Genomic DNA, 26,542 nt, shown 5'->3' with positions numbered 1-26,542 from the left:
CCTGGGGGGTGGGGGGGAAGCAAGGGTTGGTGCTGGAGAGAGTACAGCAGGGAGGGTGCATCACATATGTCCCCTCCCTGTGCACCGTCAGCAGTCATTCCTGAGTGGAGAGCCAGGAATAAACCCCTGAGCAAAGCCAAGGCTTGGGGATAGCAAGTGATGGCATGGGTCCTCTCAGCCGTGGGAGGTTTCCAGGAGTCCTGGGCAGCTCCTGGAGGTGTTAAGGGGAGTGGCACATTGTATAGGCTGGAGGGGTGGAAGCAGGGGGACCAATAAAGAGGTCACTGTGGTGCTGTAAGTAAAAGATGGACACTGCCTGGGAGACTGCAGAGGGTGATGACAAATGGGTTTGGGATGCATCTGCAGCTTGCACCCCACTAGAGGACAGGACACAGGCAGAGGGGCGAGGTCTGAGAGAGATGCACTCAGCACACACACTTGCTTAGTTATGGATGCCTTTGGAGAGAAGAAATGAATGTTCTCTACTCTGCTTCCCTGTCCTGGCCTGAGAACAGACGCAGACAGACGTCATCCCTTTCCAGCTAGATGACGGGGGCTCGAGGCTTTATGCCGTAAAACTACTGTGAGGCACCACAAGTACTTATGATGACTTGCACTCACCCAACCTTCTTTAAAGCAACCGGTTACAAAGTACAAAACTCCATCGTCCTCATTCTGGTTTTTAATGGTCAAGGTGACAATAGTGTACAAAGTTTTTCCAGACCCACTTTTAGTTTCCGTCAATACTTTCACCTGGAGGAAACGCTGTGGCAGATGCGGCAGGCTCCTGCCGGTTTGGGATTGGAAGCACCAAGCCACGTCCCTTTCGTGGGATGGGCCTGGGGAGACGCCCCAGGCCCCGTCCCAGTTCTGGGTAGAAGTAGTGTTGGTTCTTGGCTCATCGCAGTGGGTGAAGCAGGAAAGAGAAAGTGACTGGTAATAACTGCTTGGAGAGAGGACTGAGGCACATTATGATTCAAGACCAGGAGAGTCTGAGTCAGTGTTGGTTCTAAGTCTGTAGTTCACGTTTCCCAGGGAGGTGGACAGGCTTCCTTCCATCCAAGACCCTAGCGATTCTCTTCTCCAAAACTTGCACAGAAAGTACACTTGAGGGTATGGTCTTTACCAGACTGGCATTACTGCCTGAACTGTTCACAAATCAGAACTCAACTGGGCAGAAAACAATGGGGGCGGAATCTGCACACCAAAGCCATGCACGGATGTTACACTCACCCCTCCAAATTGACTCAGCAGAAGCCTCTTACAGGTGCCACTGTGGTGGAAGGCATTTGTAAGAAAGGGAACTCAGCCTTCAGTATCTGACTTTGTCATGCATCATTGGTGAATGGCACAGTGACACTTGGATTCTGTCTATATTTCAGGCCAAGATATCCCGACTCTAACTCGTTTGGGTTGGTACATGCTGCTTCCCAATGAAAGTAATGTCCCATTAACTTCCTGGAAACACTCAGGTCTCTGGACATGAAGTACAGGCGGAAGCAGTGGGCACTCACCAGGGAGCAGTATGGTTGTGAGGGGAGATAGGGCCAGGAAAGGAAGGAAGGTTAGAATCCCAACTGGCCAGGGCCTTGGGCACCTGAACTGCCCCGAGTCTGAGTACACGAGTGAATCATTCCTTATGTGAAGATGTCTATTATCTTGGTCTGACCTCACACTTTCGGGGACTCCAGCAAGAGTCTTGCCCTGGCAACAGAACTGTTCTTTCGGGAAACAGCGGCTACAAAGCCTCTTCCTAGGAGTTTCCCTCTTCCCTTCTCTATGAAGGTAGAAGAGTCCTCCCCCAGGCATCATGGCGGTGGTGGGTGGGCATACGAGTGGGCGATGTTGTGTGCCACAAGCAATTTTCTGCAGAGTATGGAAGGAAGGCCCCTTCCCACAGGTCTTGGAGATAAATGATTTTATAGCAAGAACCTACTTCAGTGGGAGAGGTTCCATACAACATGCTGGTGATATTCCTTCAATTTTTTTGGTTGTTTTTATTATTTTCTTTAAAGTCCATTGATCGTCACAAAAACCCAGGAAATGCAACTAAAAAGAAAACAAATGTCCAACTGAGATCTAAGAACCCAGAGCTACGGAGGAGACGTGGCACTGGACTGCTGGGTATGTGGGAGGGGTGGGGGTGTGGTCCCCAGGGGCAGCAGGCCGTGGGAAACACAGGAAGGAGGCGAGGCTGCCCATGGGGCCGGGCGGTTATGTCAACCGCTGTACAATGACGGCGTTGAGCAGGTTGGCGTCCTTCAGGGTCTGGTTCTCATCAGCTAGCTCTTTGTTCGGGAAGGTAGTCATGAGGACAAAGCTGGTGGCAGCCATGGCTGGCCGGGCATCTACGATGAAGAGCCGGATGTCGCTGATCCTGGTGAAGTGGGGGTGAATGAGGTGGTGAGCAGAGCCCCCTGCTGCCAACGACCTCAGCCAGTGGAGGCTGCATCGGGCCCACCCCCAGGCTCCTCCCCAGCCCTGTGCTACACACAGGAGCCAGAATTCACCTTCAGAAGCAGACGGGGTCCTACTTCTTTCCTTGCAGAAAACCCTTCCCAGTTTGTTTCCATTTTTCTTGGGATAAACACCACTATCCTTCCTGTGATTCCAAGGCCCAGTATGATGCTATCTCTCACTCACCTCCCACTTTTAGTTCTTCACCATGCCCCACTCTGCCCAGATCTGGGTCCCTCTTCCTATTCTCTGCCTGATCCCTTTCCTATAATCCTTATCAAACTTCAAGCCAAAAGATTGAAAGCCACCTCCTCCGAGCAGCCTTCCCCAAACTCCCGGGATCTATCTTCTTTACCTCTATGATACTGAATTAGTTTGAATAACACAATTCTAGATTAATAGAAAAGATCTTCCTGTAAACCATGAATAACAGATCACAGGAAGCACTCAAACATTAGGGTAGAATATATGAATGAATGAAAGTAACTCACTTTTGAGTGCTGGAATTCCTTTTCTATACACTGTGTCCTAAACCTGGCAATTATGGGGATGGATCACCTAAAAAACGGCAGTCTTCTCCTCTAAGGTGCTTAAGGACTTGTGTCTTCCCATCACCAACCCTTACAATCTATACTGTCTCTGATTTGGCTAATCTAAGGAACTGAAGCCCTAAGATGCAGCCTCAGGCTTTCAGCGTACACATTCCCTTCATTCGTATTCCACCTTCACTTGAGATGGGCTGTCCATTCAGGAGAGAGCTGAGAGACCGAGTGAACTCAAAAGGCAAAGAACTCAAATCTCTGTGATGGACTGATCCCCTTCAATTCCAAGCACCTGAAGTGAAACTAAGGAACAAGAAATGTTTGAACAAAGTCTCTCTCTGTCCTAGGGATTGTTTCACATGTTTCTCCCTTATTTATTTATTTATTTATTTATTCATTCATTTATTTATTTATTGCTTTTTGGGTCACACCTGGCGATACACAGAGGTTACTCCTGGCTCTGCACTCAGGAGTTACTCCTGGCAGTGCTCAGGGGACCATATGGGATGCTGGGAATCAAACCTGGGTCTGCCGCGTGCAAGGCAAACGCCCTACCCGCTGTGCTATCGCTCCAGTTCTCACACGTTTCTCCTTTAAAAGGAATCCGAACAACACTCAAGCGTCGTCAAACCATTCAGTGCCCTGTGCCCTGATGGAACTGGTCTATGGTTGGTGAAATTTAGGTATTACTATGCTAGAGAGAGAACATGCCAAAATATCTTTACTGGTGACAAGCAGTCTTCCTTACTAAACTTAATTATTCCACACTTCAGTTTCCTTATCTTTAAAATGTGAAAATGTGAGAAAGAATTGTTTTCATATAAACAGGAAATCCAAACTTCTCAAAAGTCAGACCTAGAAAAGACCTTATCAAGCTGAGTGGGTTTCAAAAGCCTCACAGGAGGGAAGCAGGCTGGAGAGGTACTATATTTCTTTCCCCTCTGTCAACCAAAGCAGTTCAAATTTTATCTATTCTGCATTTGGGCTTTAGCATGAACCAAGAATCTGGTGGCTATTAATACCCGAAGAACCTAATCTTCTAATTTTAGGTAAGAGGAATGGGGCCCGTGGGAGCCAGATTGGAAGAAACATGACTGGTCATACTTAAGAGAGGGGCGGGATGCAGAGCCAAAGCTCTGGACCCTCCTTCCCCCTGTCTCCCTGGGAAGGCAGGGTATGCCTGCCGGTGTTCAGGAGAAAGAACAGCTCCCTCGCTCCCACCTACTATGGGGGTTTCTGGGACACTCCTAGAGGAGGCAGGTGGAATGTGTGCACAGGTACCTGTGGCTGTGGTTGAATTTCTGCACCAGTCTCCCGCCATCAGCAAGCCGTATTTGGATGTTTGTGGTAGGCTGTGACTCGTCGATTGAGATGGAAGAGCTGGCTTTGGCTTCGTTTTCCGCCTGTTGGGCTGGAGAGCTGGTATTCAACACCTGGGGAGCAGTGCTGAGGAGAGAATCAGATTAAGGCATGGAGAGAAATAAAATCCCTAGCAGGGGTGGAATCCTGGTTTCGGATTTTTACTGAATGGCTTCATCTAACATGGGATTTGGTACTTCTGATACAGTAAATGACCCGAGAGAACCCCTGCCCTCACAAACTTACAAGCCCAGCAGAATTCACCTCTAACCCTCACTCTTGAGTAATCCTAATCCTGGGCCCTCAGTCCCTTCTTCCTCAGGAGTTCTCACTTAAAACAGTCTTTGAAGGGCGGAAGTAGTAAATACAACAATCTCTGGCAGGAAAGATGCAGTCCCAGGCTGGAGGATCCGACAGATTAAGGGTGAACTTCAGCCTCAGAGGGCTGAGGGCGTCAAGTCTGCAATGATAGAGTACTGACACAACCCGGCAGTCACTGCCAGGGCATAAGAGGGGAGCTTCAGACACTTCTCCATGATGAAATCTTCAGGCATTCCCCAGTGCAACCTCAGTGACATGAATATTGCACACCCACAAGCCAACCAACAGGAGGAGGCTGGGATTTTCTGAAGGCTGTAAATGTCCTGTAGGGTTGGAACCGTACTAAGTACAGGCTGTGTAGTGTGTGCTGTGTTTAAAGGTCACACATAGTCTTAGAGTGAGAAAGAACCTGCATCTGAGTTCATCCTACCAGCTATGGTGGCACTGGGAAATCTCTTCCCTTCAACAAGGATAGAAAAGGGATCTTTAGTTGTTACTACCCACTTGCTCAGGTTTCAAGGATTAAATGGGAGAATTACATACAGCATCCAGGGTGGCTGACAAACTGGAATGTACGTTGGACTCCCAATCCGCCACCTCTTCCATTTGGAACCTTTATCTCACTCAGCCTTTCTCTTAACAGATACCCTGTTTTAGATATCTGTAGAGAGAAGTCTTCAGATGAGAACTCACTTGCCCCTATCTCCTGGCATCTAATTAGATCAAGTTTCTGTATCTATTGTCCCTCCTCTCTAATCTTTAACGTAAAACGGTATGGTTAGCAAATCCAACAGGAAGTGTGTTCCCTAGAACTTGAGTCCTTTGAGATGATCTCCAGGAAAATTTCAGAGTGTCATAGATTATATTAGAATCATCACAGGTCAAGGCTGGAGTGATAGTATAGCGGGTAGAGTGTTTGCCTTGCATGCAGCTGGCTTGGATTTGATTCCCAGCAACCCATGTGGTCCCTGAGCACCACCAGGACTAACTACTGAGTGCAGAGCCAGGTGTGACCCAAAAAACAAAAAACAAAACAAAACAAAAAAAGAATCATTACAGGTCACTAGCACATTAAAAGTTCCGAAGGATAATGTAGTGAAACAGATTTATTCAGCCAATGCCCTTTGTTTGTGGGCGATACCCTGCAGAGCGTGGGGGACCAGGTGGTACTGAGAACCAAACTTGGGTTTTCTGCATGCAAAGCATGTGTTTAGCCCACTGACCTCTCTGCCAGTTCACAATGTGCTTTTTACTGTTACACTTGTCAATCTCCTGCAGATAAAGTATTTCATGTAACCCAGAGCAAAAAAACAAAACAAAACAAAAAACTGAAGAGTGATCATATTTTTTTCTGAGAATGTAAAAAATATGGGCCTAGAGACAAGAGCTCAGAAGAGAATGTCGGCCACATTTATGTGCTATGAGAAACTTTTATACATCAGTCTGACTATAGCCTCGCTGCATATGGGACTGAAATGTGGGCCAGATGTACAGATATATCCTACTATAGATCTTAAAAGATGTTTAGAAATTAGTTTCATGGATCTTACAACTCTCTAGACTATAGGCAGCCTGTCCCTCAATCATAACAATTCCAAGTATAGGACAGGTACTCACTGAAGCTCTTCTTTATTTTGATTTTTTGTTTTTAGGCCACACCTGGTGGCACTCAGGAGTTCTGCATGGCTCTGTGCTCAGGGATCATTCCTGGCAGAGCTTGAGGTGTTGAGGAATGAATCTGGTCTTACATGAGCAATCTCCCTGCCCTATCTGTTGTACTAATCCTACTTCCGAAGCCATTTTTCCTACCAGAAAGGGAACTCGTTCTCAGCTGAGCCAAAAAGTAAGAAGGAATACACTATTCCTACGCAGGTGACTTGTCAATTCAGGTAAGGGTGAGGGAAGGAAAGAGGGAAAAAAATGGCTTCAGAATCACAACTTACTTTGGCAGGGAAAGGGTGTGTGACATAGTCTCAGTTAACTTACATCAGAATTATCCTCTGAGATCTTAACTTTATAGATAAGATAGAAAGCAAACACCGGAGAGCAGTTTTAAAACATTTAAAACCTTAACCAATGAACAGGTTTTCTCCATTTACATCCTATATATTCCTAATAGCCATGATACCATCAGGCTTTACTTTCAGAAAAGAATATTTATACTGAATTTTTTCTCACCGACTCCCAGAGAATCTGATTTAGTGGTGGTGGGCAGGAGGGTGTGTGTGTGTGTGTGTCCCAAGAAACACTCAGGTGATCAGAGCATTCCAGGATGGCCCCGTGTGAGGGCACAAGGCGGAGGTGCTGCTTGGGCCCTGAAGTGTCAGGAACCACTGGGGCTACACCTGGTGATGCCCAGGAGACCATGGGGTATCAAGGCCAAACCGGCACTGCAAGGCATGTACCATCACTACAGCCACTCAATTTCCGTCTGTGTAAAAGGAATCCTATGCCTAGTTCCTTACTCATTTTAGGGTATGTATGGTAGGTAATTCATTAAATGACATCAGGGAGATTCAGTGTGAAGGAACACTCTCTGGTGTCAGCTCTAATGGTTTTAAAATAAACAAGTGGTTCAACCTCCAGCAAGTTATTCAATTTCAGTGTTTCCATGTGTGACATAATTAACTACTGTTACCAGAACTAGATGAAATACTGTGTGCTGAAGGTCCAGCAAATACCAGACTTTTCAGAAATCCTCTATACAAGGAGGTAATGGATACTTTTTTCCCAGCATAGCTTTCTGCATTAAGTTGGTACTAAAAAAGCCTGATGTATGGATCTGTTACTTGGTTTCTGATTGGTTTTCTTATATACATTCTAGAAATAGGGTTGACTTGGGGAGGCCTGATAAATATGGTATATACTTACAAAGCTCCCATTATGGAGCGGGGCCGGAGGTATGAGCATCTGACATGCACTTGGTTTACTCAGTCTTAAAGGTTGGGTAAAGAATTCATCACTTGGGGCTGGAGCGATAGCACATTGGGTAGGGCATTTGCTGCCAACCCGGGTTCGATTTCAGCATCTCATATGGTCCCCCGAACACTGCCAGGAGTTAATTCCTGAGTGCAGAGCCAGGAGTAACCCCTGTGCATCGCTGGGTGTGACCCAAAAAGAAAAAATAAAAAAATAATCACTTATATATTACATATGAGGAAACTGAGGCACAGTGGAATCACGCATCTTGCCCCAAATCTCCGTTTAGTCTGAGGTGAAAGTGGAATATGATCCAAGCCGTCTGGATCATGCTAGGTCCTATGCTCTTAAATTACTATACTCTGCCAGGCCTAGAAGTCAGACAGACCCAGATCTGGATTACCTAAGACTCAGTTTACTTATAACTAATATGAGAGGGAGTTGATGAAAACCTCTCATAGCTGAAGGTTTTGCATATACCAGAAGCAGAAACAAATGTCTGTATTGTTATGCAAAAAACATCTGAGACTCAATGCAGCATGGTGGGTAAGAGTGGAGACCAAACTACCTGCTCCCTGAACTGTACTGACCTGACCAGCAGTGTGGCCCGAAGCAAGACCAGGACAGGGGTAAAACAGGATTAAGGGTGGCAACACACGGAATGCTCAATGGAGTGCATACTTAACAGAAAGACACTCAGCTCATTACTCTCCTTCTTCAAGGTCCTAGCCCACTTAATATTTGCCTAAACTCTGACCCCAAGTCCCTTGGAGACGCTAATGTTTTTCATTAGGGTTGCAGAGAGCAGGTCATCTGAGAGCAACCAGTCTCTGATGCCCTCAAGAAACATGGGGCCTGGAGGGGAACCTCGGTACAAGGTCTCATGGTTGTTGTTTGGGGCAAGACTCTCAATGAGCATTAGTTCTGAATGCTCTAATCACCGTGGATTAGAGATACAGCAAAATGTGTCTGTTTAAAGGTACCCACCCATGTCTGGTGCTTCCCAAGAACTGCTAACACTTGACCGTTTGGACTCCCAGAGCAGCTGGGTCACATGCAGCAGTGAGAGCAGTTCATCCAAGTCTCACTCAGACCGAGTCTGAATAACCAGCTGCTCCTTTTCTTCACAGTGGAAACAAACTGGGTACTAAGGTGTTTGTTATCTCCCTTATGAAAAATGACTGCAGCTTTGGTGAGCAGGCGGAGTCCACCCTGTCAGTGGGAAAGCCTCCCTCAAGCACACTTTTAACATCTGCCACTCAACATGAAGTAAATGTGGACTTGCCCAGATTTCCAGATGAGATCCTGTCCAGATCAATGCATTGTAAGGACTGTACCTGTGGGGAGGGTCACCATGCTCTGAGTGCCTCTTAGTCCCCTTGGAAGGAAACTGACCAAAGGACTCTGTAGCAATGGTCAAAGCTGAGATCTTGGTAGCCTGCCTGCAGTGTCAAGGGTATGGTGGGAGAACCAATCGATCCTATCAGCTGCTGGCAGTGCAGAGGACTTAGGCCAGAAAGGTATAGGAAGTGACAGTGGAAGTGTCAGGCAGGGACCAAAAAATAGGGGCGAGAGCTGCCACAGTGGTGGAACAGTAGCCCACATAGGCCAGAGACCTCCAGGAGCTTCCCCGGGCCTTATGTAGCACTTCTGTGAAGCTGGCTGATGGGAGCTGGGTTCTGCATTCCTGTCAATCATCACCCAGGTAACATGAACATACATGTCTGCTTTAGCTGAGTCACCAGGTCACCCCCACTCTCGCTGGAATGAAAGCGAGTGCCTTTTCCTCATGCTTGCTCTGTCTGCTCACTAGAGGGCACTGATCTCCGCACTCCTCACAATACAGGAGCGGGGAGTTCCAGCATAATTATCAGGCAGTTCTAGAACAGACATGAAGCCAGGAAAGTGGAAAGATTTTATATTAGCCTTAGGTTGTTAACACCTAAGCTCACATTCTTCAGACTTTTCCTCCCCTGAGAAGGGGGAAAAAAGAAGGATTTTGTAAGCAAGTAAAGAGCTACATAAAACAACCAGGTCAGGCCAGGCTGAATGACAGTTGCACTCCTGCCTGTCCTCCTCCTTACCTGCCCAGTTTCTGACCCTCGCCAGTGAAGGCCTTGAAGGCTCCCTTGGGCTTCACGAAATCCTCATCCCGATGGTCCTCCATGTCCAAGTTCACCTGGCCACCGTGTGCTAGCCTCCGAAGTTCTGCTGGCACCTCCCTGTGGGAGAGAGAAGATGCAAAGCTGGGAGATAGGGCAGGACGGGAATGATGGGAATGACGGTGATGGGGTTAGGCAGAAGAAACGTCCCAGTTCTAACCGTGAAACCGTTAAAGACCTTCGCAGAGGGATGGGAAGTCCTGTCCACCACGCCTGCCCCAGGTGAGGTCGAGACCTCTATCTTACCCGGTCACTAAGCTCTGCTCCAGGCCAAAGGCAAAAAGGACATACACGATTCTGGGAGCAGATCTGAAAATCTCAACCTATGCTCCTGCTACTTAAAATCTTTTGCTTCTCAAATTATAAACATCTAGATCAGCTTCTTTCCCACCAGTCCCCTTCCCCGTATAAGGGAACCGGGAAGGCTTTGCTCACCCTCTGCGGATAGATTCCAGAAACTGGGCATTGGCCAGGTCTTGGTAGCTTCGGAGTTCGCCATTATCCAGGCTGAACCCGCTCTTCCAGAGTTTCAGCACAACATGAACCTGGGACAGGAGGCAAGCCATTCAACCACGGCCAGAAACCTGGCAAGCACAATATATAACTGCAAACGAACATCATGAGCCTGCAAGTTAGCGGAGTGTCCCTACTTGAGTCATTATTAAACACACACGGGAATCTGGTTACACAAATACATCAATAACCAATAAAATCAATATGAACCTGAAGCTGAGAAGGTGCTAGGGAGCCAATTAAGAGCTTGGACTTTAAGCAGACCTAGGGCTGTGTCTTGACTGCCACTCTCTAGCTAAGTGGCACTCAGTAAGTGACCTGATCAAAGATCGATAGGGCTGGCAGCGAGTTTGGCATGTAGGTCATATGCAACTCAACTTCACAGCGAATTTACTCAAAAGACGATTTTGCAGCCATTAAAAGTATTATCTTGGGGCTAGCGGTTAGCACTGCAGGGAGGGTGCTTGCCTTACACATGCCAACCTGGGTTTAATACCTGGCACCAGCTACGGTCTCCATCACTGCCAACAGAGATCCTTGAGCACAGAGTCAGGAGATATATCCTGAGCACACGTGGGTGTGTCCCCTTGCCCCCTTTCCCTTTTTGGGTCACACCCAAATATGCTTAAGGCTCACCCCCGGTTCAGTGCTCAGGAGTCACGTCTAGTGTGCTTGGGGGACCACGTGGGGGTGCTGGGGATTGAGCCTGGGCCTGCTGTGTGCAGGGCAAGCGCTTGCTGCTGTGCCATCTCTCTGGCTCCCCCAAATTGCCTAAAATTTCTGCTCACAACTTTCTCAAGACACATTCACAAAAAAGGGTCTACAAGAGTGTTTCTCAACACTTGGACCCTTTGCAATCTTGTTTACTTCCTGTGCACCCTGCCCCTAGTCCCACCAGTTGGTCCCCTACTCTTGTACTGGACCCCCACCCCCACACATTTATACGTATTTCTACCTGTGGAGCCTTGGAATCCTGGAGACCACAGGGGACCATGTGGCTCCTGGCTGAGAAACACTGGACTAGAAAACCAAAAACCACCCTAGCAACACTGCTATCTCAGGTGGATAGGATAGGATTTTCTTCTGGCTTGACTTTTTTTGGGAATTAAAAACTAAAATGATTAGGGGTTTTGATCCCTGGCATCCCTGACGGTCCCCAGAGTACCACCAGGAGTAATTCCTGGGTGTAGAGCCAGGAGTAATCCCTGCGCATTGCTGGGTGTGGCCCCAAACCAAAACTGATTAAAAACAAATACATTATAGAAACTAAGTCTCTCTCCCCCTCCCCCTCTTTTTTTCATTTTGAGCCATACCCTGGAGTGCTAGGGTTACTCCTGGTCCTATGCTCACGAATCACACCTGGAGATGGCTCGGGGGATCTATGTGGTGCTGGGGCACAAACCCAGGTCAGCTACATGTGGTGTACTTTCTCTCCAGCCCAGACACTAAGTCTTAGAGGTATGTAAGAATGTTTACAGCATACTATGGATCATCTACCTGCACACACAACGATCAATGTGGTACAGGATCACATTTACTGCATTTAATGGAGGGAGGACCCTTATGCACCTGCTGGGGTGGGGGAGGGAGGACTAGACAACAGCAAGTTCAATTTTATAGAAGTTGCAGTTCAGGCCTTTTCTGGCGAGCTGAAGAAGTTCTTTAGCCACGCCCACACTCCAGAACCCCAGACACAAGGTCCCTCTGGCTGGGATCCAGACAACAATGAAACCATCCCCTGTGCCCCTTCCCGCCTGCTTCTGAGCTAAGCTTTTCTTCTGTCCGTGGACGGCGGCAAGGGCAGCACCTCTGCGGGCTTCCCTCTCAAGGCTGTCAGTTCCTACCCACCACGTGACCAGGCCCTCCCGACCGACAGCAGCGAGTACAGCACAGCACTAGGGGAGGAGACGCTCACTCACATCCTGGCCGGAGTGCCGCCTCCTCTCTCCCGCCACATAGGCAGACTCTTCCTCCGGTGCGGCCCCGAGGCGGTAGCCACCCCCTGCAAAAGGCTGGAAAAGACAAGTTCAAAAAAAACACTTGAGGGTGTGTGCGAGATAACTGACACAGATAATGACACAGCTCAAATCTGTTAACCACCATACACATTCTCTGGGCATCAAATTCAGAGCTGTGAGGTATGGCAGGTAGCACAGGTAAACAAATTCAACAGCCAGGACTGGGGTGAGAATGGGGCAGGGCTGGCTCCTGGCTGAAGGGACAGGCGCTACGGAGCTCTTACTGGCCATGCAGGAATCTCAGCCATGCAGGAATCTGAGAGCAGGGAACAAAAAAAGACTTTAATTTTTCCAAGACAAAAATCCAGATTTTCTGCTAATTAAACAAAATGAAGCAAGACATTGAATAAGCCAAATTGGACAGACCAAACAGAACCTGGGAGTAGGACACAATTTGAGACCACAGGCCATACGTTTAAAAACTTTGCCACAAATCTTGATTTTGTTAACTGGTAAGAAATTCACTGCTCTTCTACACAGGAGACCAAGCAAGTGCAGGAAACAGAAACAAGGACCAATCCAGTCAGACAGAAACAAGGGCCTCTTCTCCCCATCTGTGCTCACTCTTGGTTTACTGGTCTCTCCAGGGCTCTTGGTCACTCGTTCCACAGCCACTGCTCCATGTTCCTTGGCACCTTTAAAAAGATCATCCACCAGCTCGTTGGGACTTTTCTTCCTGGGAGGGCCAACAATCTGCTGTCCGCTTCTCTCTGAGCCCCCGGCATAAAACCTGCGCAGAAAACACACATCTAACACCGAAAGCACTTAGAAGACCAGACTAGAGCATGCTCCAGGCTCTGGGCGAGATGCTCGGCACGTTGGGGTGAACAGAACAACGCCCATGTGGAAGGAACTTACTGTCGATGGGGACACATGTAAGGAGGCAGGCAGGCAATAAAGCAGTGTGAGCAGCAAGAGAAGTCAGTAAGTGGTGTTCTGGGAACATGAGCTGGGGAAGACAGTCAAGGCTTCCTAGAAGGGTGTCTTCTGGGCTGAGTCTTGAAGATGAGGATGAGCTTATTAGGTGAAGAGACCAGGGGAGGGCATTCCAGGCATGCACGGCAGCATGTCAGCTCTGAAGAGTCCCGACTGAGTATGACTATCCATCTGGTGGCCGGCCCCTCTCCAGGAGCCAGCACTACAGCCGGCCAGCAGGAGCTATCACCAGCAGCTCTGGGTTAATGGCAGCAGTGGGGCAATTAGTACAAGCAGCTCGGCTCTAGTGTTGGCTTAGCCGCCGTGTGACCCAGGGCAAGCAAGTACATTGCCTGGTACCTCACTTTTCCTGTCTTTGAAATGGAAGGGAAGGACCACATGCCCTACCTACCTGCTCCTTAAGTCAGGACCGTGAGGTTCAAATCAGCAGATGTATGCAAAAGAACAAGCACAGAGTAATGCACACAGGTGAGGACGTGTGACACAACACAGAGAGCTCACCCAATCCTCACTTCATCTTGCCAGTCTTGTGACAAACACTGGGGAACTGAAAGGGTTGGGGGGGGGGGGTGCTTTAGAGAAGATCAGAGAAGTACAAAAACAAGCCCCAGGCGATCCATAACAGGGTTGCAATGGACTAAGCATGGCATGAGATTAAGTTGGTATCTCTAAACCTGGGTCTGAAAACCTACCAACAGTCATAGCCTGACTAGCTGCCTCCTTATCACTACTAGTCACACATGTATCAGAGGCACATCCTGAGTGGGGAGAGCTGGGAACCTATAAAAATGAGTTTCAGCCTTTAATTTCCTAGGGAATGCAAGGCAACATTGTAGGTCTTGGTAAGGACAACAGCACCAACGTCGAATGTCAGATCTAATATGCTGGGCCAAGAAAGGAAGGTTATTGCCTGGAGGATAAGACAGGAGAGGAGTGGAAAGAGAAACAAGTCTTTTAGGAGTTGCGCATTCACACTCGTGCCTTTTACTAAGTATAAAATCCTGAAAATAACATTTAGTCTTGAACCTTGTGTGTACCTAAGAAGAATGTTCTGTGGCATAATAAAGTTTACTACATCATGAAAACTGAATAGAATACATGATGTCATTTCTCAGTCTTCTTCGCAAAGAGTGACCATGATGAGGTAACTGAATTTCCATTATGGTTATTATACAAGATAACTTGGGGATGTCTGACAGACCGAGGCAGACCTCCTAGAGAACAAAACCCATTAAATGAGGCTACAGCAAATTCATCCTCCTTCACTCCAGGTAAATGAAGTTCTGTTCAACAGACTGTAAAGTCTTTCTTTCAGAGAAATCTCAAAACCTTAAAGAAGTAACAGTCTGTAATCAAGTACCTTAAAAACATGCCCTGGAGAGAGAGCACAGGGGTTAAGATGCATGCCTTGGATGCAGCCAACTGTGGTTAGATATCCGGCATTGCATATGGTCTTCCACGCACCACCAGAAGTGACCCCTGTGCACAGGTACAGTATGTGCCCTAGCCCACACATTCAAGCCCTTCAAAATTTCACACACTTCAAAAAATTATGCTCAGATCCTTGACCTGCATTTTAATTTCTAGGAACTGTAATTTGAAATGAAGTAGAAAATATAAATGAAAAAGATGCTCACACACTATTTCTAGTGGAAAGCCCGGAAACAATCTTAATATTGGACATACATATGGATCATAATTAGTCATTGGAAATGCTCATGAACAAATTTAATGACATGAGAAATGTTTAAGATGAAGCATCAATGTAACGAGAGACACAAAAATGATCTGACTTCATATAAACAAAATACAATCTAGGCCCTTTTTACCCTCTGGAGAAGCCTCCGTGTTCCACTCTTGAAAACCCCCCCTCTACTCCCATGTTAAATGTCTTTCTAATAAAACAATTTTACTTCATCAAACAAACAAAAAACCCCAAAACAAAACAAAAAAAAAACAAGCAAAAAACAAAAACAAACTGAAAACATGTATTTATACACAGCATCAAGACTAAAAACAGCATCTGTAGTTACCAAAGGGTGGAAATACTTTTATTACAAAAATCTTATTTACTATAGTGAAAACTAAAATTACCATGGCATGACAAAGGTTAAAATCAAACATACTTGGGGGATCATACATTTTATTGTTTGTATTTATTCTGCCTTTAATCTGTTTATTGTGGACATATCATCTTTTCAATTAAAAAGCTCTTTAGAAATAGAGCCAGAGAGACAGTACAGAGGGCAGGGCACTTGCCTTGCACTGGCTGACCTGGGTGCGCCTCCCCAAACCCAAAGGAAAGAATACTGATATTGGGTTACTTCTGAGTTGTGCTATTATGAATAACTTGTTCTTAGTTGTTTTTCCTTTCCCCAATTATCTTCAGTATAATTCAGACACATTCTTTAGGTAAATGAAAAATCAAAACAAACAAGCAAAAACAAACCACCAAACAACTAAAAGCAGTAACATGGATCATTTGGAAGTGGGGTCAGGAAACTGCCCCAGGACATAACCAGCAGAGCAGCCCCAGTAGGACTCGCTAATGGCTGAGCTCACTGAAGCCTTAGGCATGGTTTACATGCTTTCCCACACACTATGCCCACACCTGCCCCCACCAAAGGCTCACCTCTGGCCTTCTTCCTCTTCCTCATCCTCATCTTGGTCATGAATGAGGTCTCTGAAGGATGTCACCCTATTATCGCTGGAGATACAAAAATGAGCAAAATGGTTTCAGGGCGAGTTGCAAAGAAAGTCTTATCATTAGCAGTTAAGGAGTTGAGAACACTGCGGGGGGGGGGGCAGAATTTTTTGGGTGGGGAAGGAAGAGGATTTCTAGGAAAGAGGGCCAACTGCAGGCAAAACAAAGTGGTATTTCTTTAAGGTCACAGGGGAATAAGAGTAAGTTAGAAAGTACTGCAGTAAAGTTGATCAAATTTCATTAATACTCTGCTGGAGAAGGGAGAAATGGACACATTTGCTCTGCTTTAAAAACTTACTACTAAGACTACTTTCATCATCGTGTTTTCTGTAGGGCAGAGGTTTGGGCCACACCCAGCCAGGCTCAGGCTCAAGGGTTATTCTTGGCTCTGTGTTCAGGAGTGACTCCTGGAGGTACTCAGGGGACCATAAAAGCTACTGGGGATTTGAACCAAATCGAGGTTAGTAGTATGCAAGCCAAGAGCCTTATTTCCCGTATGATCTCTCTGGCCCTTCACCATACATTATTATTTATTTATTTATTTATTTATTTATTTATTTATTTATTTATATTTTTAGGTGACCAGACCCAGCTATGTCCTGCACTTACTTCTAGCTCTGAGTTCAAGGATCACTTCTGGGGTTGCTCAGGGAACCATACAGGGTGTGGGAGATTGAACACAGATCAGCCGCATGAAAGGAAAGCACCCTGCCCACTGTTCTATTTCTCTGGCCATACAATTTTTAAGAGCTGAGATGAAAGGCCTGCGTGGATGCCAAGTCTATATAGATGATAAGAGTTCTTAGCCATGTAGCACCCTGGCCAGGAAAACAACCCATTCAGCACTGCAATGGGGCTAAGGCAGTCTTGAGCACAGGGGACATATGGGAGCCAGAGCCTCCTGTTCTGTGCAGCAGGTGAACATCAAGAAAGGGTTCCTGGGAAAAATGCGGCCGATTTGGACAGCCAGACAGAGGAAGAGCTGTGTGAGCATAAGGAGTTCTAGTTCCTTACAATTGTTAGAAGGGCATCACAGGAACAGGTTATACAAATACAAAGAGTGGAAGAAGTAAATACTGGAGCAGGGTTCCCCAGAGTGGGCATACCACCCGCCACAGGGATGCTCAGAGATTCAGGGGGTGCAACAGTAGCACTGCAGCAACTCAGTCATAATCCGCCCCCCCCCCAAAAAAAAGGGTCAAGGAAAACAGATTTGGGCTTCTATATGCTTCCGGCTGCAGTTCAGTCAAGAAAAGGTTATCAGTGTTTAGGGTGAAAAAGCAGGTCTGTATGGGGATGGGGCACTAAAACTGGGTGTGAGAACAGTGAACTCTCTCCTCCAAGATTGTCTTCCACTGTCACTTTTTTTTCCTAGTTTAAATGTATTTTCAAGGAAAAATTTTATATTTGGCAGGGGGTGGGCTTTAGGTGCAGGTGGTCTCAGAAGTGGTGCTCTGGGACTCTGGGTGCAATCCTAGATCCTTAGTTGGCTGTTCAACGCTACTGTCCAGGGATGCAGTGATACCTGGGTCACTTGGCGCTGGGGACCCCAGGGCCACACCTGGTGGTGCTCAGGGCCCTACAGAACCAGACCCAGTGATGCTTGAGAGGCTCTGTGGTGTCAGGGAACGAACTCAGCTGTATAGTCTCCTGGCCCCAAGGACTAATCTTAGCTTTTTAAGGATCATGAGATCAACATTTTGGCTTTTGTACCAAAGCCAGTGATACAACAGGATAGGTGCTCAGAGGCTACTCCTAGAAGTCTGAGGGGACCACTTGCAGGAAGAAGGCCAAACCTGGGCCTCTTGCACGCAAAGCATGTACTTCAGCCCAACAGATTATCTCTCTGAAATAAGTATATTTTTATTTATATACTTCCCTGAAATATGTATTTTGTAGTTCCCTTCCCTTCCCACCTTCCCCAGTATTTCTTAGGGGGAAAAAGGAGCTTTGTAATAAGATAACAAAGGGTTAGAGAGGCCAAACAGAAAAAAGAGTGGTTTGCAAGAAAGAAAGCCGCCCTGTTCAATTTTGAAGAATATTTCAAGATGCCAATTGGTGTGCAAAGCAAACTTTGAAGTTCTATCAACTGGAAATAGGAACAAAGACCAATCGATCTAACAAATCCATTCCTTGCTTGAGTCAGCTAACAGGAACCTCTTGGGCATTCCATGATCTTTCTACGACATGGTTCAAAAGGACCCAAGTGATAAGATCTGTAGCTGTGCCTTGAAAAGCTAATTCCCAGGGGTACCTTTCCACGAATGACCAGTCTAAGAGCTACAGAGGGAAAACACACTCTCTCTGTGACAAGCATCTATGAATACACACATGTACACTTGCTTGGGCCAACAGTTTCGTCTGACTATGGTTTGATTCTTTCCTCTAAAGTTCCTAATCAGAATATGACTGTCAGCACAGACTCCAATGCCCACCTCTTTGGTTCTGACCCCAACCCTGCCTGTCACCCAGGCTCTTGGGTATGTTAATGACGTTCTGTAAGACTGCAGCAACCACAAAGGCTATCTGGGGACAGTAAGAGTACTGAGGCATACAAAGTCCTTTAAACGATTTGGCTCATTTTCCACTGTTACTTTTGAACAGGGACTCAAAATGGCCTTTGAACCAGGAGCCCCAACTGTGAAAACTGCAGCTTCTCAATCAGGAGCTCAAGTTCCAATGATCTTGTTCTATGGAGTCCTCCAAGTAATTATTTGGGTTGTTTCTGTGCCACACCCAGCTGTGCCTGGGTGCCCAGCTGAGGGTTCCTGCATAAAAAAGCGCTAGTCCCCGAGTACCTCCCTGACCCCATCTTCAAGTAATTCTTATAAACGCTTAAGTTTCAACACCATTGCGCCAAAGCACAACCTTTGAAGCATGTTGGGGTCACTACCAATCCAGAACAATTTGTTCTCTGGTCTCCAAAAATAAGCAAAAGCTCGCAGAAATGCCAATTTCTCAGTATTAAAATTCCATCTCCTAGGTTATCCTGGCACTCTGAACTGACACAGAAGTCTGCTATCTTGCCAGATACTTTATGTGGGGATAGAAAAGCTGATCTGTACCAATATGTGTACAGTACAGACCTCTAGCCACATGTGGCGATTGAGCATCTGAAACATGATTAATGAGGGCCTGGAGAGAGATGGTACTGAATTTGCCTTGCATGTAGTTGACCTGGGTTCGATCCCAGGCACCCCGGCTCCACCAGGAATCATCCCTGAGCACTGCTGCATGTGGCCCCAAAACAAAAAGAATAATATTAGAGAAAAAGACCAAATATCTTGTCTGATTTTAAGCAACTGAAATTGCCATTGAGGCCAGTAATGATCATCTTAAGTTGTATCATTTTAAATAATCAGAGAAAGTCCCTGGAGTTTTAAGTGAGCATGGTGCTGGAAATGGTCGAAGCAGCTTTGGGACAGACCCGACTTGGTGTTCCATCTGCCCTCCCAGCAGCTGTGAGTCACTCAACCTTTCTAAGACTCGCCTGAGAAATGATGAGTATCTGATCTACTACTTCAGCTGGCAAGGCACAGATAAGCTCAGGTGAAAACAACTGGCAGGGCTAGACAGATGGGAGGCAGTCCTTCTATGATCCCTCCCATTTTCAGGAACATACAATTTACTTAGGATAGAAAAATTAAGTTAAGTATGAGAAGGGGAGTTCACAAAGAAGGCACATGGCTATGGGTCAAAGTGAGAATTATAGTTGTGACTGGAATTGAGAGATAGACCAGGGTTATGTTGCCTAGGTTGGGGTTCAGAATATACTGAGCAGAAAAGGTGCAGGTAAAGCTAAACCTGAAGGACATATGAGATTTGTATAAGCAGAACATTAGAATGGGCTGTCTTGTCAAGTGAGAGGCCTGAGACAGCCCCCTCCGCCCTGACAATCATTTTGGTTGGAACAGATTTAAGACCAGGGCGACTTCTGAATCTTGTGAACCTTGAAAGACCAGAAGGAGAGGTAGTACATCATTCTGGCTGAGCTAGATGCTGGGAGCAGAAACAGAGCTGTGGTTAAGGCCTTGTTTTATTGGCTGTGTGATCCTGGGAATGTGCTCAGCTTGTGTCTTCACCTATGAAACGGAGACAACGACAGTGCCGACTCCCCAGAGTTTTAGCGGGATGTTTCCATGATGGTTTAGCTCGTGCCTAGCACCTACCAATGCCCAATAAAGGGCGGCTTATTGAGTTCAGACTTGTTCTGAGAGCAATGGCTAACCTTTTGTGTACCAAAGCATTCTGAAGATCTGATAAGGAAAAAACAAACGATGCTATTGTAGATTGCTGTGTCATTCCCCATCCTCACTAGAAAACATACAGCTTTCTCTCATATTTCTGCCTATACTTTCAGGTAATTTTTAGACCTCTCCATAGATTCTGTCTAAGGGCTCAGGATTTCCATTTTGAGACCCCCCCCCCCAATTCTAAAGTTCAAGGAACTCACTAAGTGCTGTTCCAGGGAGGCTGTGATGACATGAGGGTATTTGAGAATGTGAACACGGGGAATGGAGAGAAGCCAGGAGCAGAATGAGTTTCTTGTAACAGGGCAAAGAGCGGGAAAGGCAGATTCCCACACAGAATTTCCCTTAAGTGCAAGGACAGGTTTGGCTTGAGAATGCAGCACGTTCCAGACGAGGATAATGATGAAATAAACTGCTCTGTGCTCTCCCCTTCCCTGTCTTCACCTAAGCCCAGACCAAGTCTGAGTGAGCTCTAACACAGACACAGAGAAGGCCTTTCTATACGTATGAATGTGTGCTCAGCCTTTTACTCACAATTTTCATATTAAACTGTTTCCTTGCTCCTTTTACTTTATATCTATTTTTAAATATATTGCAGTTTTGGAATGAGACAGGAAATATTAAAAAAATGACTATAGGAGCTCGAGAGCTAGTACCGTGGGAAGGGTGCTTGCCTTGCATGTGGTGGACCTGGGTTGGATCCCCAGTACCCCTTATGGTGTTCCAAGTCCCTCCAGGACTGATCTCTGAGCACAGAGCCAAGAGGATGCCCTGAGCACCACCAGGGGTGATCCAAAAACGAAAACAACAACAACAAAGACAATAGCTGCTAACATGTACTATGTTCTATGTGCTTCATAAGAATTAACTCACATAATCGCCCACGTGGTACACTATTATTTCTATTTGGCAGGAAGGGAAAACTGACAGGCTGAGATATTAAGTTATTTAAGGCCACAAAATTACAAAGTGGCAGAACTGGAATTTAAATCCAGGCTGCCAGGCAATCAGGGCCGTGCTCCTTATGTCATTAACAGGATTTTCACACTACTAGAAAAGGAGAAGCATGAATATGTGATTGACACCAGAAGCTAAGTGTCAGTTTCTGCCCCTCTGTATTTCTGACATGCCAACAACTCAACCTGGAGTGCTGTGAGAGTCACATCTTAGGAAATCAGTGTCTCTACCAGAGGTTTCAAAGTCCTCTTCTTAAGGATCACACCCCAATGTGCTACCAGTGACACCTGACAGGCGCCTCAAAGGGAGGAAACACATTAACGGGGGTGGGGGTGGGAGACAGATGAGATGAGGGAACGCACACCTAGCAGTGAAGGACCATGTGGTACCAGGTATCAAACTCAGGGCCTTCTACCACTCCAGTCACCTTTTTTTTTTTTTTTTTTTTGCTTTTTGGGTCACACCCGGCGATGCACAGGGGTCACTCCTGGCTCATGCACTCAGGAATTACTCCTGGCAGTGCTCGGGGGACCATATGGGATGCTGGGATTCGAACCCGGGTCGGCCGCGTGCAAGGCAAACGCCCTACCCGCTGTGCTATCACTCCAGCCCCTCCAGTCACCTTTTTGGCCCCGGGAAACTTAAAGATGCCCTCAAAGAAAGAGAATTTACCGCTTCACTGACAAAGCAACATTCCCGAAACATTCTCTATTATGAACTCCAACTCCAGCAGATTTTTTTTCCTTTTTCTTTTGGGTCACACCTGTGATGCACAGGAGTTACTCCTGGCTCTGCACTCAGGAATCACTCCTGGCAGTGCTTGGGGGACCATATGAGATGCTGGGAATTGAACCTGGGTTGGCCGTGTGCAAGGCAAACACCCTACCCGCTGTGCTATCGCTCCAGCCCCTCCAGCAGATTTTTCTGGTGAGAACACAGACAAGACAGGAGAAGCCAAGCAGGCTCCGGCATGGGGGGGGGAGCTATGATGCAGGCCCACTGGCAGGAAGGGCCTTGTCTGTGCCTGGAGGGCAGCACCGCCCCATTCTGCTGATCACTCCCCACACTGGCTGGCCCACCACCCACCTTTCAGGGAAAGGCAAAAGACCAGAATCCAGCGCCTGCCTGGAAACCTACCTTTTAAAAGCAGACAAACAGAGCCACCCAAACTGCAGCGAGGCCCCCCTCCCCCTTGTTCTAATGTCCCCCGAGGTACAGTATTGCTTCTGCTGGGAAACAATGGTCCACTCTGGGAACACAGAAGCCAATTAAAAGGACAGAAGAGGAATGAACAAGGAGCCACAAAGGTTGACACCATTTCACCTAGTACTCTGCTCTTATCAGTCTGGGAAAGGGTGAGTAACAGAGACTTCTTTTTAAAGTACTTGCTGTGCTGTGGGTGTCACACCCAACGGTGCTATGTAGAGCAGGGAAATGAGCCCAGGACCCTGCACATCCAAGGCATGTGCTCTAGTTATGGGAGCCACAGTCTCTATCCTTCAAAACTCTTTCTTTTGAGGGGCATCTCCGGCAATGCTCAGGGATCACTACCGATGGTATTTGGGGGACCATATAAGATATCAGGAAATGAGCCTGGGTCAGCTGCATGCAAGGCAAGCACCCTACCCGCTGTAGTATACCTCCAGCCCCAACCCCCCAAAGCTCGCAGCAGTATAACAGGCATCATAAAATTAAAAAACAACCTGAACAACTTTGGGATTAACCTTTTACATCTGCAGCATTGCCGAAGGCCTTTGGCTTTGATTTTAAGAACTTCTAAAGAGGACTGGAGAAATAGTACAGTGGGTGGGGCACTTGCCTTGCATCCTACATGGTCCCCAATGCACTGCCAGCAGTAATTCCCGAGTCTGAAGCCAGAAGTAAGCCCTGAGTACCACTGGGTACAAAACAAACCAACAAAACATAACTTCTAAAGATAGAGGCATTTCCTCGAATTTGCTAAATAAAAGATACAAATACCTTCAAAGTATGTTGTGTGAACTGGATGACAAACCACCCTCAGATAGTGGCGCAGGAAAGGAACGAACTGCAAAGAGCTGTTACCCACCCGCCATCAAACTCACTCAAACCCACAAGTGAGCATCCCTAGGCCCGAACCCTCAAGTCAGACGACCGCCGCTCCTCAGTGCTGGAAGCAGTAACTCAGATGGACCCTTACCTGGGGGCTGTGCCTCTGGACACGGAACTGGGGGCTGCCTGTGAAATGGTCACAATGTCTTCGTCCCCTCCATCCTCATAAAAGCTTGCTAGGGCGATCTGAAACAGAAAGGCAGCAACGTGGGACCCTTCACAGGCCTTTATCTCACACAACTCCTTGGGGCATGGAAGGAGAAAGACCCAAATGTGTGTCCCCCATTCACAAGGCAGTCTATATCCAGGGCCCAAAGGAACAGAGACCGAAAGGCCACAGTGTCAATTATTACATCTTCATAGCAGCTGAATTCTACCTACTAAGAAGGATCGAAAAGGCAGGAAGAACGGATCAGATGGACACATTCCTCACTCTCATTCACTGGGAAGTGCACCCTAGTACAAGCACACATTTACTACGGTGCACGCTGTTCTGAGTGTACCTCTCTACACGTTTTAACTCATGCTTCTCTGAGAATCTTACCTCTTAAGTACTACATTTTTCTACTGACACAGAAGCACTGACAAGTCAAGAAAACTGCTCAGAGGCGCACAGTTAAGGAATGGAGTCAGGTTTGGGCCTTTTTGATTCGGGGGCCACACCCAGCAGTGCTCAGGATTTCCTCCTGGCAGGCTGGAGACACCTCCTCAGCCCCCGGGATGGTGGGGATTGAACCTGGGTCTGTCCTGTGCAAGGCAAGCGCCGACGTGCTGTATGATCGCTCCAGCCACAGAGTGGAGTCAGGCTTGATCCCAGGCAGTCAGCTTGTCCCTTCCTCTGAGCTCTGACGACAGCCAGGAGTCGGGGCTGAGAGTTCAGTCCCAGAGCTCTATTTTCTTTGTCTCTGAGGCCTCGCTTCCAATCTGGTTAAAGGGCACAAGAGTCCCATCCACGTCGTGCCATGGGTAAGAAGACCCTTTTTACCCGCACGAACGGTCATGTCTGCATTCCAGAAATGAAGCGGTATGTGTGTAGGGTGGGGGGGTGGAGCGACAGTACAGCAGGTAGGGCGTCTGCCCTGCATGCAGCAGACCCGGGTTCGATCCCCAGCATCCCATTATCCCCCGAGCCCCATCAGGAATGATGTCTGAGTGCAGAGGCAGGAGGAACCCCTGAGCATCGCCGGGTGTGACCCAAAAAGCCAAAAGAAAGGAAAAAAAACCAAAAACAAACACACCAACCCAGAATTGAAGGTGGGAGTGCTCCCACCACCCGCGGTCGCGAGTTTCTCCCCCACTCCACGGAGCGGTGGCTACTGATCACTGACCCTGCCTGCACAAACACCCACGACACGCCACGGTCGGCAGCGGGGAGGCAGTTGGGAAGGCGCCTCCGGAGCAGCCAGGACCGGGCCTGGAGGGATCAACAACAAAGGATGCCACAGGCACGAGCCTCAGTTTCCCTTCCTGCTGAGTGTGTGTGTGCGGGGGGGTGGGGGGGTTGGCTGGGGCTGCTGGGCGGCCTGACAGGCACCTGCGACCCCTTGCAAGGTTTCCCGCCGGGGATCGGTGCCTGGGGCCCCCGTCCATCTCGGACTCTGGGGAAGGGGCGCCAAACGGGGCAAGTGGCACATCCAAGGCGGGCGGGGGGCGGGGGAACAACCCAGACCTGCCTGGGCACGTGTTGGGGGGGTGCCACCGCCCAGCCCGCGACCCTGCCGAGCTTTATCCCCGCGGGCGGGGGGGGGCGGGGCGCGCCGCGGCTCGGGCGGGCCGGGGGGGGGGGGGGTCCCCGGGCCCGGCCCCCGCCGGCTCCCCGAGGCCCGGCCGCCCCGGCGGAGGGCGGGGGGCGCGGGGCCGCGGCCGGGGGGCGGGGCCGGGCCGGGCCGGGCGGGGTCCCGGGGGCCGGGCCGGCTCGGGCCTCGCCGGGCGGGATGACGCGGCGCTTCGGGCCCCCCGCGGCCCCGCGCCCCCGGCCCCCGCCCGCCGCCGCCGCCGCCGCCGCCCGCCGCGCGGCGCTACCTGCAGGTCCCAGCCGGCCGACTCGAGGAAGAAGCGGGCCCGGTCCTCCTCGGCGCCCGTCACCGCCACGAACTCCCTCAGCGCGTCCTGCCGCTCGGCCGCCATCTTCGCCCCGTGCAGCGCCCAAACCGCTCCGGCCGCCGCCGCCGCCGCCGCCGCGTTCCGCCCGCCGCCGCCCCCGGCGCAGTGCCGCCCGGAAAGGGCTCCGTGCGGGAAACGAGGCCCCGGAGCGCGCCCCCGCCGGCCACGCCCGGAACTGCAGCGCGGCGGCGGGACGTGCCCGGTGGGAGGCGCGGGCGCTCAGCGTTCTCTCACCGCCAGGCAGCGCGGGGCTCGCCGAGCCGGGACCCCCGCGGCGCTCCTGCCCGCCTGCGGGAGCTCCTGCAGCAACAGCCCTGCAGGGCTTCTGGCTCCGCACCCACCGTGCACTTTGGCTCGTTTGTTCGTGGGACAGCCCTGCGTGGCTTCTGGCTCCGCACCCACCGTGCAGTTTGGCTCGTTTGTTCGTGGGACAGCCCTGCGTGGCTTCTGGCTCCGCACCCACCGTGCAGTTTGGCTCGTTTGTTCGTGGGACAGCCCTGCGTGGCTTCTGGCTCCGCACCCACCGTGCAGTTTGGCTCGTTTGTTCGTGGGACAGCCCTGCGTGGCTTCTGGCTCCCCAATCTTGTGCAGTTTGGCTCCTTGGTTTGTGGGGCAGCCCTGCGTGGCTTCTGGCTCCGCATCCACCGTACAGTGTTTGGTTTATTCGTTGGCCACATCAGGCGATGCACAGGATCCACACCTAGCTCTGCGCTCGGGAATCCGCCCCCGGGACATTCAGGGGGCTTTGTGGGATGGAACCCGGGTCAGCGTCCTGCCCGGCAAGTGTCCTTCCCCGCTATCAGTCCGGCCTGAATGTCCTGTCTTGCTTAACAGGACAACAGTGCCCAGAGTGTCCATCTTATCTCCTGCGCTTCCCCCCTGGCTTCCTCTGCTCCGGGCATCGCATCGTCCATCTGGAGGGTCCTGGAAGGCAGCAGGCGTTGGAGGTGCTGGCCAGAGGCTTCTTCACCTCTGGACGTGATGCTTCCCTTTCCCTCGAGGCTGGAGGGGCACTTTCTTCAGGTCTCTGCTTGTAGACAAGCCCGTGACCATCTTAGTCTTCACAGGATCCTTAGACCCACACCCACTTTTTCATTGTCATAGTTTTGTATTACTCCTTTTGGGCACTTAGATTGGACTCAACACAGAGATGATAAAGCCGAAACATGGCAACATCTTTGTCTTTTTCCTTTTGTGTTTTTCCCCCCTC

The 26,542-nt window shown here is 48.9% G+C and overlaps 1 protein-coding gene across 1 annotated transcript; it reads right to left on the bottom strand.

Moving 5' to 3' along the window:
- Positions 1-667: 667 nt before the first annotated feature.
- NSFL1C (NSFL1 cofactor) lies at positions 668-25,411 on the bottom strand. Its single transcript, XM_055139262.1, has 9 exons — positions 25,252-25,411; positions 23,318-23,415; positions 15,860-15,934; positions 12,856-13,021; positions 12,193-12,285; positions 10,196-10,305; positions 9,683-9,820; positions 4,281-4,445; positions 668-2,377 (listed from the first exon to the last, which is right to left on the bottom strand). The coding sequence occupies exons 1-9, from the start codon at positions 25,354-25,356 to the stop codon at positions 2,215-2,217; spliced, it is 1,113 nt and encodes a 370-aa protein (XP_054995237.1). The 5' UTR covers positions 25,357-25,411; the 3' UTR covers positions 668-2,214.
- Positions 25,412-26,542: the final 1,131 nt, after the last annotated feature.

This window comes from Sorex araneus, chromosome 5, assembly GCF_027595985.1.
Source record: "Sorex araneus isolate mSorAra2 chromosome 5, mSorAra2.pri, whole genome shotgun sequence".
Classification (NCBI taxonomy): Eukaryota; Metazoa; Chordata; class Mammalia; order Eulipotyphla; family Soricidae; genus Sorex; species Sorex araneus.
Note: the sequence above shows the minus strand (reverse complement) of the source record. Positions and strands in the feature narration are given on the sequence as shown.